Source organism: Orcinus orca, chromosome 4 (assembly GCF_937001465.1).
Source record: "Orcinus orca chromosome 4, mOrcOrc1.1, whole genome shotgun sequence".
Taxonomy (NCBI): domain Eukaryota; kingdom Metazoa; phylum Chordata; class Mammalia; order Artiodactyla; family Delphinidae; genus Orcinus; species Orcinus orca.
In genome coordinates this window covers 69,148,977-69,164,131 of record NC_064562.1, presented here as the reverse complement: position 1 = coordinate 69,164,131, position 15,155 = coordinate 69,148,977, and the positions used below count along the sequence as shown (strand labels likewise).

The window sequence follows — 15,155 nt, the reverse complement described above, 5'->3', positions numbered from 1 at the left end:
ATGAAAATGTCTTATTGGGCATCAAATTGCAGTTGATCTTTGAACAACATGGGAATTAGGGCACCAACCCTCTGCACAGTTGAAAATCTACTTATGACTTTACAGTCAGTCCTCCGTAACCGAAGTTCCATTTCCACAAATCATATAATACTGTAGTATGTAGTATTTAGTGAAAAAAAATCCACACATAAGTGGACCCAGGCAGTTCAAATTTGTGTTGTTCAAGGGTCAACTATATTTCTACAAGCAAGCTTTCAAATACAATATTGGCATACAATTAAAGATAACCACACATACAAGGATACAAGATAAATAAGAATTAGCAGAAACAAAAATATAAAGAGAGACCCCAGGAGAGCTTCAGATTTGGGAATTATTAAACACAGACTATAAAATAATCATGCTTTTCATGTCCAGGTAGATAAAAGATATAAAATTTCAGCAGGACAATTAGAAGCTGCAAAGTGATAGATTTGCATGTTTGAAATTAGAAATTTGAGAACTGAAAATACAAAGGGCTAAAAATAACCAAGACACTTTTACAGAACAATAAGTTGGGAGGACTTGTTCTGCCAAATATCAAAAACAATATATCAGCTATCGTGATGAAGAAGTATACCATTACACGGATAGAAAAGAAGGAACAAGAAATCCAGCAAGAGACATATACATATATGGATATAACATATGACTTTGGTGGCACTGCAGAAAAGAACGGACTTCAGTAAATGGTGGTGAGACACTTCCTAGCATACACAAAATTAATTCCTCTTGAATTAAAGACTTAAAATGGGAAAGTTAAAATTAAAGCTTTAGAAGACAATACAGAGGAGTATCTTCATGACTTTGTGGCTCTAGAGAACAATTATTTTAAAACTCACAAAAAAATCTAGCTTTAAAACAAAAAATTGACACTTCTCAGTACCTGACCATTAACAAATTCTTTTTATCAAAGAGCATCATAAAGAGAGGGAAAGGCAAGCCAGGGTGGGAAAAAATATTTGCAATTATATAGCCAACTAAGAACAGGATTTATAAAGATCTTTTATGAATCAAGGAGGAAAAAAAATCTGCCAACACAACCAAAAAATGGACAAAAGAATTGAAAAGTCACTTCACAAAAAAGAAAGAGTGGCCAACAAACATATAAAAAGGTGCTTAATTTCAAGAGTAATTAGGGAAATGCAGAGTAAAACTTCAACGAGATATAACTGCACATCCAACAGATGGGCAAAATTACAAAAAAAAAAAAATCTGTTAACACCAGAGATGAGGAAAGTGGGAAAACACGACATCTCTATTGCTCAGGAAAAACTCTGTTATTACCTAATAAAATTTAAGACGTGAATATCCTATGACCAAAGAATTCCATTCCTAGGCACATATACCTTAGTTATACTAGGCAATACATAAAATAATGTTCATTGTGGAACTGTGATTACCCACCCCCCAAACATCCCAATTGTCCACAGTCAATAGAATGAATAAATAGTTGTATATTAACGCAAAGGTAAAATTATACATAAATGACTATGAATGAAGTATTGTTACAAGCAACCACATGGATGAATCCCATGTTGAATGAAAGAAGCAGCCACAAATGAATGTATTGATTCTATTTACATAAAGTTCAAAAACAACAAAAGTAAACTGTATGTATTGTTTAGGTACATACATAGGTGGTAACACTATAAATAAAAACAAAGACACAGTTATCACAAAAGGTAGAAAAGTGCTAACTGCTAGAGGGTATGTGTGGGGAAGCTGGTTGTGATTGGGAAGGGACCGCAAGGGAAGTTTCTGGGCTGCTGTCAATGTTCTATTGATTTGAGAGCTGGTTATACAAGTAGTTACTTTAAAATTATTCCTTAAACTGTGTATTTGTATTTTATATACTCTTTCGAATATATACATATACACACACATACATATATGTATATATATATGAATATATATTTCTTAAATAGACAAAGCTAAGACAAGGCAAGACAAAAATGAACAAATTACCTACTGATTACTTCCTGTGACCCCCAAGATTGCAACTTCCTGATTTGTTTTGAATTTGTTAAAAGTAAAATAGTTAAGCCCATACCTAATGACTGTATACTAAATGGTTATATATTTACAATCATAATGAATTTTTGATAATATTCATTGCAGTTGAAAGGATTATTAGGTCAAGAGAATATTTTCCCTCAAGATCTCAAGAGAATAATTTTCTTTCTGTCTTCATTTTACTAATTATAAAATAGTGGACTCTAAACACTGCTGACGTTTTTATGTCTCATCACTGGCACCACCAGGGAGTGCCATGACACATAAAAAATAAAAATAAAGATACACATCTACATCCAAGTTCTTTGGGACAATTTAGAGGAACTTATAGATGTGTAACATACTGCTCTGAACTCTAAAAAGGAATGGACTTTGGAAATCCCCAACCAACAGTCTGGGATTTACCAGATCTTCTAGGTTTTACAATTTCTCAATTGTTTTAAAAGAATTTCCAGGAGCTAAAAGCACTTTGAAGTAATGTCTCTCCACATCCAGTGAGTGTTCTATCTCCATGATTGCAAAACTTGAAAGCTAGGAAACACCAAAGCAACACTACTCACAAAATGAATAATAAAATTGGAATCTCTGGAGTCAGCTACGGAACAGGATTTACAAAGATATTGTCAAATTTCTTAATTTATTTTTAATAAGTAAAAAATCACTCAGTGGTACCATACAAAATCAAATCATTAATTTTTGCACCTGGTATTTCAATCACCAGCACTGATCTCATGGTACAGAAATAAAACAGATAATGAAAAAAACCGTCATTAAATTCACGCTGGTTTTCCAACCTAGTAGAACTATACAGAAGAAACTAATGGCAATAACCGTTACAGAAAAAAAAGCAATGACAATATGGTTTCAGATTTAATCACAAAATGAACTTAATCCTTACTGATTTTATTTATATCTGCTAAAGCACTGATCTCTATAAATAAGAATTGATAGCACGGTTCTGTTCTAAATTTACTTCTGAAGAGATGTGGAGATTTAGATCAAATATAAGCAAGCTACTAGATCATAGTTGAGAATTATTGAATGGCTACCTGGAAAATATCAGTTATTGTCATAGAGCACAAAACAAAAAAGTGGGAACAGACTTCTTATAGGAAAGTGCTTTTAACTGCTGCTAGCCTCTAAAGTTCCAAGCCATAGAGCTTTGATATTCCTGGATTCAATTTTAAGTAATATTAATTTTAAGCATTATATTTGCAATATACACGATGGGAGAGGGTAGGATATGATGAACCAAAATTAACTGCTTATTTCAAAGGTAGCCATTTCCTTTAAACTCATCCTGTCCACTTATCCTCACCTCCAACACAGACTACCCTTTATTCATACAAATTCACCCTCCACTCCTAAATATATTTTCCCAATTGGATGATACTTTTACAAAAGAATGAAACAATACAGCTGGTTGACCAAGTAACTTAAACTATTTGTAAGTGGAATAAAAGGAAAGTTAAGTAGAGAATATAAAAATATACCAAATTGGAGTAATACTGATGTGAATCTAGTTTTTAATTTATCAAAGTACCTATTAATGGTTTGAACAGAAGAGCAGAAGAAAAGCAGCTAGAGGGAAATGACTTTCTGTGGTTACAAAATGCCAATTGCTTTAGAATGCATGACAGCCCTGGAAATAAAAGAAACACTTGCTGTTTTCACTGAGTTTACAGTGTTGAGTACACTTTATGTTATTTTAATGAAAGCATTCCTATGAACATATGCAATAGCTCATATCAGAAAACAGAAAGTTTCTATCAATAAAGACCTAAAAAAATAAATTTTTATCTTTGTCAACTCCCTTTCTGGGAATGTAGAATTAAATAATACATTTCCCTTTAAAATAAAATATTAATTTATGATTATTTTTTCTGTCCATTAGGCTGCTGGAAGAAAAAATATCAAGACTAAACTAGTGATAATTTTGTAATTTCTACTTTTCATCTGCTTCTAAGGACCCTCCCTTTACAAAACCTTTTAGTCTTATATACTATGACAATCAGGTTTAGAGTTCCAAATAAATAAAATAGCCACACTAGAAGGCATACTAAAGAATCAAATGACTAGCCATATTTATCTGTTCACATTCATGGATTCTCTAAGCGGGTTGTCAGAGTCCATATGCTATTGTTAACATTTAGTCCCAGTTAACACCTGTCATCTGATGTGCTTGCTCATGACTTACAACACTGATGCTATCAGCAAAAGATCCTGATTTTAGGGAGACAGTGATATAACAAACTCTGGTTAAATCAGCAGAGGTAACATGTCAGTAAACTGTAACTTTTAAAGTTTTAAGAGTAACCACTCTTCATCCACTGCTACCATCCCTGCTCCATTGGTGTTAAATTCAAAGCCTCATCATGAGAGGTGCAGGGAGCCAAACACTGTTTGTATAGAAAAATGGGCCTCAAATACTAAACAAAAAGAAATTCATAAAATGGGATTAAACTTTTTGGATAGTTGCATTTGTTATTTTCAATTTCTTGATCTTTTATTTCTTCTGGTCTTAGATACATATTTTTTTCCTTCTTTTCATCCAAAGAGGTTAATACAAAATTTTTTGGTAAGCATTATAAAACAGCATTCCAGTTCGAAGTTGCTTGTGAGCACATCCACATATGAAGCACTACACGTGTATACTATGCTTCAAAATGCTTTACAATTCTTCACTGTAGTTTTTTACTGATGTTTCCCTTAAATCAAGCTTCATCAAAGAGAAATCCATAGCATTATGAGCTGACTCTTTAAGCTCCTGAATAAGTGCATTCTTTCCAAAATCAAGTAGTCCTAAATTTAAGACAACTTCTGTTAATCAGTGTCATGATTAAAGTAGTATCTTACTGGAGGTCCAGGTAAATCTTCATCTCCATCAGTATCTGGAGCAAATGACACAGTAAGATCCACATATTTCTTTTCAGTAGAAGGTTTCACAAGTTTATGCATTCTAAGGAAAAATAAGCAAGGAAAAATAATTTGGTAAATTCTGTAAAATGAAAGAGTGATTTGGTGATAATGTTGTCCGAAGAATCTGGGCTTGTTTAAATTTATTTTTAAATCTAATAATTCACCTGCTTTCATATAATTATTTTCTTTACTAAAAGCTCTAAAATCAAGACATTCTTTTACCTAACAGTTAATCAATTTTTACCTTTGCTGGTAATGATAAGGAATACAGACCACTTATTTAAAAACAAAAACAAAAAACTCCACAGAAAAAAACCTAAAATGTGAGATATGCTTTTAAAAAATGAATATATCAAATATAGATCCCTGCCCTTGTGAATGAAGCTTATATTGGTGGGAGGGGAGAGACAATAAATAATACAGTAACTGTTAGACAGTGATAAATACTATGAGAAAGAGGAAAAGTAGAGCAGCATAAAAGGGATTAGGCATGCTAGGCTGGGGTACCAGACAGGATGCAGTATTAAATAGGGTTCAGAGAGGCCTCTTCAGGAAGTGCAAAGACCAGAGGTGAGAGTTAGTCAGATGGCCATCTCAGAAAGAGTTGCAAGCAGAGGGAAAAACTAGAGCAAAGGTCGCATGTTGGAGACTGGAATGTTCAAGGAAAAGTAAGGAGGCCAGTATAACTGGAATATTGTGAGCAAGGAGAGAGAAGTATGAAAGGAACTTGGAAGGGTAAGTGGGAACTAGATAATTTAGGGCCTTGCAGACCACTGTAAAGACTGGCTGTTTTCCTCCCTCTCTTCCTTTAGGTCTCTGCTCAAATGTCAGCCTTTCACATCAGAATATGACAGGCAGGGACTTCCATAGTGGCGCAGTGGTTAAGAATCTGACTGCCAATGCAGGGGACACGGGTTCGAGCCCTGGTCCGGGAAGATCCCACATGCCTTGGAGCAACAAAGTCCGTGCGCCACAACTATTGAGCCTGCGCTCTAGAGCCCGCGAGCCACAACTACTGAGCCCATGAGCCATAACTACTGAAGCCCACATGCCTAGAGCCCGTGCTCCACAAGAGAAGCCATTGTAATGAGAAGCACGCGCAGCGCAATGAAGAGTAGCCTCTTCTTGCCACAACTAGAGAAAGTCTGCACACAGCAACAAAGACCCAATGCAGCCAAAAATAAGTATAAAATAAATAAATAAATCTTTAACAACAACAAAAAGAATATGACAGGCCGAGGGAATACCTAGATTGCCCAATATACTGTAGCAACTTAATACCCCCTTATTCTGCTTTATTTTTCCACAGCACTTATCACCATCTTACATACATATTTAATTGTTATGTAAACTCCTCAAGCAGGGCAGGGACTCTGCTTTGCTCACTGCTGTATCCCTAATGTTTACAAAAGTACCTGGTACATAGCAGGCATTCTTTAAAAAAATCTGTTGAATAAATGAAAATAACAATTCGGCATTTAAAAAAAATACTTCAGTCTCACAAGCCTAGTCCTTATGTGTTTGCATATAAGAGGTGGATCTACTTTTACTTGGTATATTGACCAAATCAGGTTTCTAAGCCTATTAGCTTATAAGATGACCCTGAACGATAATAAACTCACAAGGGTATTATAATCCTATAAATCTCACTTGATAGGTAGCCTGTGGAGCTTGGCAGAGTCACTGTCTTTATTACTGCCATTAGATAGGAGTAAATCACATATTTTTATCTGAACTTCAATAACCTCTATATTTAATTTTCTAGTGTGCATCCAACTTATATTTCAACTTTTGAGAATATCTTGCATATAATGTTCAATACTTACGTTAACTTCAATCTTTTTGCATGACCAGGCATTACAGGGACATAAAGCATTTTGACTCCCTGTACCACCATTGTTGGCTCAATTCCGTACTTCTCCTGAAAGTGAATACCCAAAAGAAACAATCAAAGCTCCACCCAAATATCAAATGCTGGATGACAATGTTTTACAACCAGTAAAAAGAGAGAAAACTCCTGCTAAATAATATTTATAAAAACCTCTAACGAAATTATGTATAAAACTAACAGACTCGAAGCAACTAATGAATAATTGTCTCACTTTGACTGCATTTATGAAATCCAAGAGGGTGAACTCTTCTTTTCCATGTATAATCCATCTGTCCCAAATTGTAAATGATATTCCATTTCTGTTGTAGAAAAATATTCAGAACAAAAACATTTAAATTTTCTTCCTTTTAGTAATAATAAAAAATCCCAGAAGTCCACTATTTGTGATTTAGCTAGATATTAATGTGGGAATACAAAAGGAAAATATAACAAAATATTCCATAATTCCATCTTACTTCCCCATCACACCACACAGGTAACCACTTTTATCAGTACCTTGTTTATCTTTCCAGTGTCTTATTATAAATAAGTATGTCTTAGCAAGAGAGTTCCATTTCTCTTTTTAAACAGTTCCATGAGTTTCACTGTGTGGATGTTCCAGTCTCCTATTACTAGACACTTAGGTTGTTCCAATCTTTGGCTATGATAAACAATGCCAAAATGAATATCCTGTTCATATATCATTTGAGATGAGTGCAAATGTATCTGCAAGTTTGAAATATAGTGCTATATTTGCCTTAATATGGGTTATATTATTTTATACTCTCATCAGTAATGTATGACAGTGCTTTCTCATACTCTTGCCAAGATAATAGTTTTCAAATTTTTGGTTGTTACCAATTTAAAAATTGAAAAATGGAAGTCCAGGGGAATTGATTTCCTTTGTCACACAACTTTTGGAACTAGATTCTTAATCTCATTATCCATTAGTCAGACACTAGAATGGCTTCTAATTAATCTGAATTAGGCAGACAGATGAAACCATAGAAAGTACAATGCTAAACAGTGTGGCAGATTATGTATTGTGAGAGTTCTATGGCTAGTTTAGTCAGCAATGCTTCATGCTACATGCAAAAGAATGAAATTGGACTCCTATCTTACACCACACACAAAAATTACCTCAGAATAGATTGAAGACTTGAATGTAAGACCTGAAACCTAAAACTCCTAGAAGAAAACTTAGGTGGTAAGCTCCTTGACACTGGTTTTGGTGATAAGTTTTTAGATTTGACACCAAAAGCAAAGGCAACAAAAGCAAAAATAAACAAGTGGGACTACATCAAACTAAAAATCTTCTGCACAGCAAAGAAAACCACTAACAAACTGAAAAGGCAACCTACCGACTGGGAGAAGATATTTGCAAATCATATATCTGTTAAGGGGTTAATATCCAAAATATATAACGAACATATACAACTCTACAGCAAAAAACCCAAACAATCCAATAATAAAATAGGCAGAGGACCTGAAAAGACATTTTTCCAAAGCAGACATACAGATGGCCAACAGGTACATGAAAAGATGCTTAATTATCACTAATTATCAGGGAAATACAAATCGAAACCACAATGAGATATCACCGTACACTTGTTAGGATGGCTATCATCAAAAAACAGAAGATAACAAGTGTTGACAAGGATGTGAAGGAATTGGAACTCTTGTACCTTCTTGGTGAGGATGTAAAAATGATACAGTCACTATGGAAAGCAGTATGTAGGTTCTTTAAAAAATTAAAAACAGAACTACCATATGATCTAGCAATTCCCCTCCTGGGTATTTATCCAAAGAAAATGCAAACACTAACTTGAAAAGATATCTGTACTCCCATGTTCACTGCAGCATTACCTGTAATACCTAAGACATGGAATCAATCTAAGTGTCCACTGATGAATGGATAAAGAAAGTGTGGTACTATATATAATGAAGTATTATTCAGCCATAAAAGGAATGAAATCCTGCCCATTTGTGACAACATGGATGGACCTTGAAAACGTTACGCTAAGTGAAATAAGTCAGACAGAGAAAGACAGATATCTTATCATCTCATGTATATGTGGAATCTAAAACAAACAAATCCCACAAAAAACTCAACCAACCAACCAGACAAAACCCAAAAAAATCCCAAGCTCATAGATATAGAGAACACTGATAGTGCCAGAAACAGGTGGTGAGGGTGGGCAAATGGATAAAGGGAGTCAAAAGGTACAAACTTCTGGTTGTAAGATGAGTAAATCATGGATATATAATGTGAAGCATGGTGACTATAGTTAATAATACTCTACTGCATATTTGAAAGTTGCTGAGTGAGTAAATCTTAAATGTTCTTATCATCAGAAAAAAAAATTCTATAACTATGTATGATAATGGATGGTGACTGGGCTTATTGTGGTAATCATTTCACAGCATATACCAGTGTTGAATCATTGTGTTGTACACTTGAAACTAATTTAATGCTGTATGTCAATTATACAATAAAAAAAGAAAAAAAAAGAAATGCTACATGAAGATGGAGTTTTGACCTCATCATGAAGTGATGTAAGAGTTTATATATATAGGAGAAAAGGAGAGATAAAGCTATTATTTATTCCTTTTAAAAGGTAAAAAAATTATTTCATTCTCATTATGCAAGAGAAACACACCTTCATGCATACCTGATTTCAGTTTTTCTTACTTCAGATGTCTCTGTAAACACTATAATTGGAATGGCTAAGTTAAAGAAACAATTTTTGTAAGCTTCAAATGGATAGTCACCAGCTACTTTGATCATCTCCAGTGCAACCTAGATAAAAGAAGGTGATCTGATTATATAAATAGCCTAAAACTATTCATGACTTTAATTGCATCTATATAATTTTCCTGAATTCTTCTCAAGCATTTCTGTGTAGAGAATAAAAGCAGCTATTGGACTGGAGTAATATAAATTTCTTATAAGCCTCTAACTAATTTGACCATGTAATCTTCCTACTTTGAAAGTAGATATCAGAAGTCAAGCAATACAGCAGTCTAAAATCATTCAATAATAGGAACAATAATTACATAACTTCTAAGAATAACACTACAGTAAGGTATAATAACTAGGGCCATCCTAAAGATTTTAAATCATTAAGGAAAGACTAAATTTAAAGAAATCCAAATCACTAACAGAAATTACATTTATTTTAAGACAAAGAACTAAAATCCAATATAATCAAAGAGCAAAGGTTAGGGTAGTTCATTTTATTCAAGAAAAATAGAGCATTTGGATTGTATAGAGGATAAAAAGATGATGAAGAGGATTATTGCCTGTAAGAAAAGTTATACTGTAACTTGACAGAGCATATTTTTTTACATTAAAATGTCTGTATTATCTGTAAAAGTTCAAAATACAGATTACTGTATTTTCAGAAATATCTTACAATTTTAAATTATAAGATCAATATGTATCCCTCCTTCTCTAAGATCTCTGAGTGAATGGTTTGGGGTGGTGTAATAGGGAAGACAGAAAAGAAGCAATGAATAACAAGCATTTTCAAAGAATCATAATCTCACCAAGCCAGTAACTGCAGCAGTGGATGTTGCTATAGCAGGTATAATTCTACCTGCTATGCGTTTTGTTTTCAAACGGTCAGCTGGTTCAATGCTATACATTTTGGCACGAAGATTTGATGCAGCTGTGATGAAATCTATGTGTCCATTGCGATCATCATCTTTTTCAAATGAAAGCACTGCCATCTGAAGGTCACCTGATGACAACAACCAGAAAAACAAAGTTTCCTAGTAAGTGATAAAGGCTTTACTAGGTAAAAAGCAAGGCAGTGTGGGTTCACTACTGTTAAAGATTCCTTTTTGTTTAGGTTTGCAAATGACTGAAAAATACAACGACAACAACAACATCCAGGGAACTGAAGTTACTGAAGGATATGAAAATGATGGCTTTAAAACCACTAAATTAGAAGTTTTAATATTTAAAAAAAAAAACCTTTCTAAAAAAACATAAAAATAAGAAAGCCATGTACATCTGCTATTAAGTGGCTTACAATAAAAAAGTCAACACTGGGTACTGTTCAAAAATTGATTTCATAAATACTACTCTGAAACATTTTACCTCTGATAACTAAGGATAGGGTACATATTGGTCAAATAAAAATAAGTGTCTTTATGAAAGATTTCTAGATTAGTGGTTCCTCAGATCATTCTGTAGACAGGTGTAGTTTAATCTGTGATGAAATGAGAAAGAAATGGTAATATGTTTTTTTCTAGAATTATAATTATTAACTTAGGATATAAACCTTTTACTTGCAAAATAAATAGCTGGCTAATCTAGGCTTTTCTCCTGAATTTTACTGGTCTTTGTGTAAAATCCCAAAAGTTTGGAAACTGCTAATTTATGTAGTAGAAAGGTGCTGAGCAGGTCTAAAAACATGAGCTAATACAGATCTGTTTTTAAGGAATTAAAAGTTCAGTTTCCCTATATTTAAGACCATTTAGCAAAGGTGTACATAGGTCAGGTTTGTATTCCCTGTGTGTAATTATGGAGACTAACAAGCCAAGAAGAAATCTGTCTATGATTTTTTTTCCTAAAGTGATTTCACTGGATCTCAGGGTTAGTCTCCAAAGGACTCCATGTTTTCTTCATTATGCTAGCCATAAGTTAAAAAGGAATCACACAATAGAATCTTAAGAACTAAAACAATCAGAACAGCAAAAACAAAGCAGACTTACATTTCAGCCTTCTACGGTAGGGAAATGGTGGAGAAAGTTACGAATTTAGTCACAGTTAAAAATGAACAGTGACTTTCATATGATCATGGAATCAAGTAATATCATTATTATTGTTATGATTTAATCCCACAACCTTCTGAGTGTACAGTTTAGTGAAAATAAAAATCCCTTTAGTTCAAAACATTTTTATAAAGATCTCCCCTTACTTGTGGTAGCTTCACTAGATGAAATAGCCTTTTCCAGTTGGAAAACAGCATTCCTCTCATCTTCACTGCTAACAGGAACATGGTCTGGTTTCCTTGCAGTTTCATCTGTTTGAACAACCTTTAAATATATGTATGTATATTCATTAATGATATCACATCCTACACCTAAGTTTGACTAACAAATCTGTTTTTATCAAATAAGTCACAAAAAGAAAACATTCTATTGGTTTAATTAGATTATTAATCATTATGGTCCAATGTATTTTACACCTTCTATTGTTAAGTAATATTATGTTATTTACATATTTATTATCTACTGCCTCACACTGACACGTAAACTCTATGAGAACAGGGATCTTTATCTTGTTCACTGAGATAACCTCAATGTATCTAAAATAAACTTGCTCATAGTGGGTGTTAAAAATACTTACTGAATAGTTTATAAGATCTAAGTTCATACAACTCTCTCTTAAAATTCCACACTAAAATAAAGTTAATGTTAATCAACAGTTTGTGATTCTGACAAATCAACTTCAAACCAAATTACATACCTCTAACTAGTGCAGAGCTGTTTTCTGTCTCCAAAGAAACTGACGAAATCCACAAAATATATAATATGGGCATCTTTTAAATATTTATTGACTACTGAAAAGAAGTTCTATCCCAAAGAATATGTCTTCCTTCATATAGTTGCATGCTTAGGGCAGCACATATAAATAATTTATCTTTAACCAGGGCAGTGAAGTTAATATTCTCAAACCAAGAAACTAGCTACACATCATCATTAAAATACTATTTCTTATTAAAAAAACACATCCAATTCACATTTTTACATATTAAATATGATTATAAATATTTGAGAAATATTAAGGAGTCAGAGAAGCAGTAATTTTTATTTGCCAGAATGTGTAGTTGATATTTTTTGGCTATGGCATCTTTTAACTACGAGTGCCAGACGCTGAAGCTTCAGTGGGAGCTGCTTCAAGGAGTGGTGAAAAAGCTCATAAGTCATGTTAAAATTGCTCAGGGTAATTTATGCCGCCAAAACTTCGACACAGAAAGAAGCAATTCAAGCTAGAAAACATATTGAAGAGCAGTAGAGACCTGTAAAGTTATTGATGCATATTTCCTTGGCTTCTGTCTAGCAGCTTTGCCCATTAGAAACATGGGCTAGGAATCTTCTTTATATAGGAATTTTGTTTTTCCTTTCTGTACTTTTGTTCTTGATAAACTACAAATCATGAACATTTCATTCAGAAAACCTATTTACTTGCACAAAATGAACTGCCTACAAGTTTTCCTTGTCCCTAAAATAAAAATACAGAGTGGAAGACTGCACACACCACTTCCTACTTGAATTTTGCAGAGAGGCACTCATTACTCCACATTTTCCAGTATAGCTAAAGGTAAACGGAACAGAAGGTTGTTCTGTGGTTTATTTCTTTTTAGAGTGCATACGAAAAGGCACATAATGAACATGTGAAAAAGAAAAATATTTAGTATTTTCAAACTTTTTTATTTACCCTGCCTAAATTTCATGTTCCACCTTTATTAATACTCCCTGTCTTTCTCCTTCCAACATATTTGCCGACAAAATCCCAACCCTTGTTACAATCCAATTTACCAGCTATTCTACAGTAGCACCCAAGCTGCTAAATGCCTTTTCTCCAGCCACATGTAGTGGAATACATTAAGTGGAATTAACATTAAGTGGATCTTAAATATTATCTCAAAATTCTACAACATCTTCTAATTACCCACTTTTCCCACTCCCCTAGGCAATTATTTCACATCTTTTTTTTCTCTGCTCAAACTTCCTCTATCTTCTCCCTGTCACTCGGAGCGATTAAGCTTGCTTCTTTTTTTCAACTAAGAAAATAATCTTTTTTTCTTGCACACTCAAACCAATTCCTTACAAATCCTGTCAGGGCTACTGCAAAATGTGCACAGAATCCAACCTCTTACCACATCTTCCCTGTTACCCACTACCCCTGTTTGATGGTTCATTCAAACCACCATCACATCTTGACTATAATCTCCTAATAGCTATTTCTGCTTCCTCTCTCATGTCCTAATCATTCTTAACACAATCGCCAGGGTCATCCTTTTAAATATGTCAGGCTGTGTCCTCTGCTTAAAATCCTCCACTGGCTTCTTATCCCATAATAAAACATGAAGTACTTATAACCCTCACTACCTCTCCAATCTCGCTATCTACCACTCTTCTCTTGCATATTCTCCTCCAGAAAAATTCTAGCCTTCAAAGTCTTTCAAGGCCTTTCTCTGAACTTGTTCCTGCCGTCTGTACTGCTCTTTCACCAGATAACAGTATGGCTCACTCCCTCACTTCCTTCAGGCTTCTGCTCAAATGTTACCATATCAGAGAAGCTTTCCCCTTTTATCTCGTATAAGATGACACCAGCTCCATTACCCTTTGTTTTCCCTGTTTTACTTTTTCTTATTAGCACTTATGCCCATAATGCAATATTACATAATTATTGGCACTTTTTTTAATAGTCTGCCTCTGGCCCAACTCGCACAAGAACAAGAATTTTGTTTTGTTCCTATGGGCTTCTCCAGGTTTAGAAAGAGACTTGACACAAGTAGAAGTTCAATAACTATTTGCTAAATGAATGAACTTGTACACATACCTTGTTGGAAGGTCTGAATTCCTGAATCTTTACTTCGGAAAGAATATTCAACAGGGTATCTGCTGATAAGTCCTGGTTTTTAAAACAGTAATTTTATCAACATATTCTTAAAATTCTGAATTCTAAACCTAAAAAACAACCTAAAAAAGGTCCTTTATCATACTAAATATTTGAATAATTTATGATATAACTGTTTAGACCACATCTGTTTGTGACATTTACTTTTATTTCTATAGAAATACCATCCACAAAGGCTGGGAAGTGGGGGTGGTGTGTGTAAAAAAGTACTTGTTAGTCAACAAACCTTAAATCTTAGTTCTTTCCACAAATTTTTTTTTTTTTTTTGGCCGTGCCATGCAGCAGGTGGGATCTTCCCCGACCAGGGATCAAACCCGTGCCCCCTGCACTGAGAGCATGGAGTCTTAACCACTGGACTGCCAGGGAAGTCCATCCACAAATTTTTAAAAAGGTAGTTTTAGGGCTGGTTTTATCAGACAGAGTGCCTTGAGATCAGGAACTATCTCTTCATTGTTTTACAAAGTTCCCTGCAGAAAGTTATACTCAATATACATTGACTCACAGTAAATGGAATTCATACCTTTGGAAGCAGGAAAATATTTAAATGGTTCAGGATAAACTTAGATGAATTTAAGGCTATATACATGTTTATTATTAAGAATCTACTTAGGAAAAACTGAGACACAGTGCTTTTGAGGTCACCTACAACTCATC

At 34.0% G+C, this 15,155-nt stretch overlaps 1 protein-coding gene across 2 annotated transcripts in view; it reads right to left on the bottom strand.

Annotated features, from left to right (window-relative positions):
- Nucleotides 1-2,673: 2,673 nt before the first annotated feature.
- UBA6 (ubiquitin like modifier activating enzyme 6) overlaps nucleotides 2,674-15,155 on the bottom strand; it is an 80,005-nt gene continuing 67,523 nt past the window's right edge. Inside the window, exons 27-33 of one of the 2 annotated variants that reach the window (XM_004268349.4) lie at nucleotides 14,424-14,495; nucleotides 11,773-11,890; nucleotides 10,394-10,587; nucleotides 9,517-9,644; nucleotides 7,077-7,164; nucleotides 6,801-6,895; nucleotides 2,674-5,014 (exon numbers count right to left, since the gene is read on the bottom strand). In XM_004268349.4, coding sequence (XP_004268397.1) covers nucleotides 4,879-5,014; nucleotides 6,801-6,895; nucleotides 7,077-7,164; nucleotides 9,517-9,644; nucleotides 10,394-10,587; nucleotides 11,773-11,890; nucleotides 14,424-14,495 — 831 coding nt within the window. In that variant the 3' untranslated portion in view covers nucleotides 2,674-4,878. Of the gene's footprint in view, nucleotides 5,015-6,800; nucleotides 6,896-7,076; nucleotides 7,165-9,504; nucleotides 9,645-10,393; nucleotides 10,588-11,772; nucleotides 11,891-14,423; nucleotides 14,496-15,155 lie in introns of those variants that run through there. The other variant, XM_033425560.2, reaches the window with a different exon arrangement.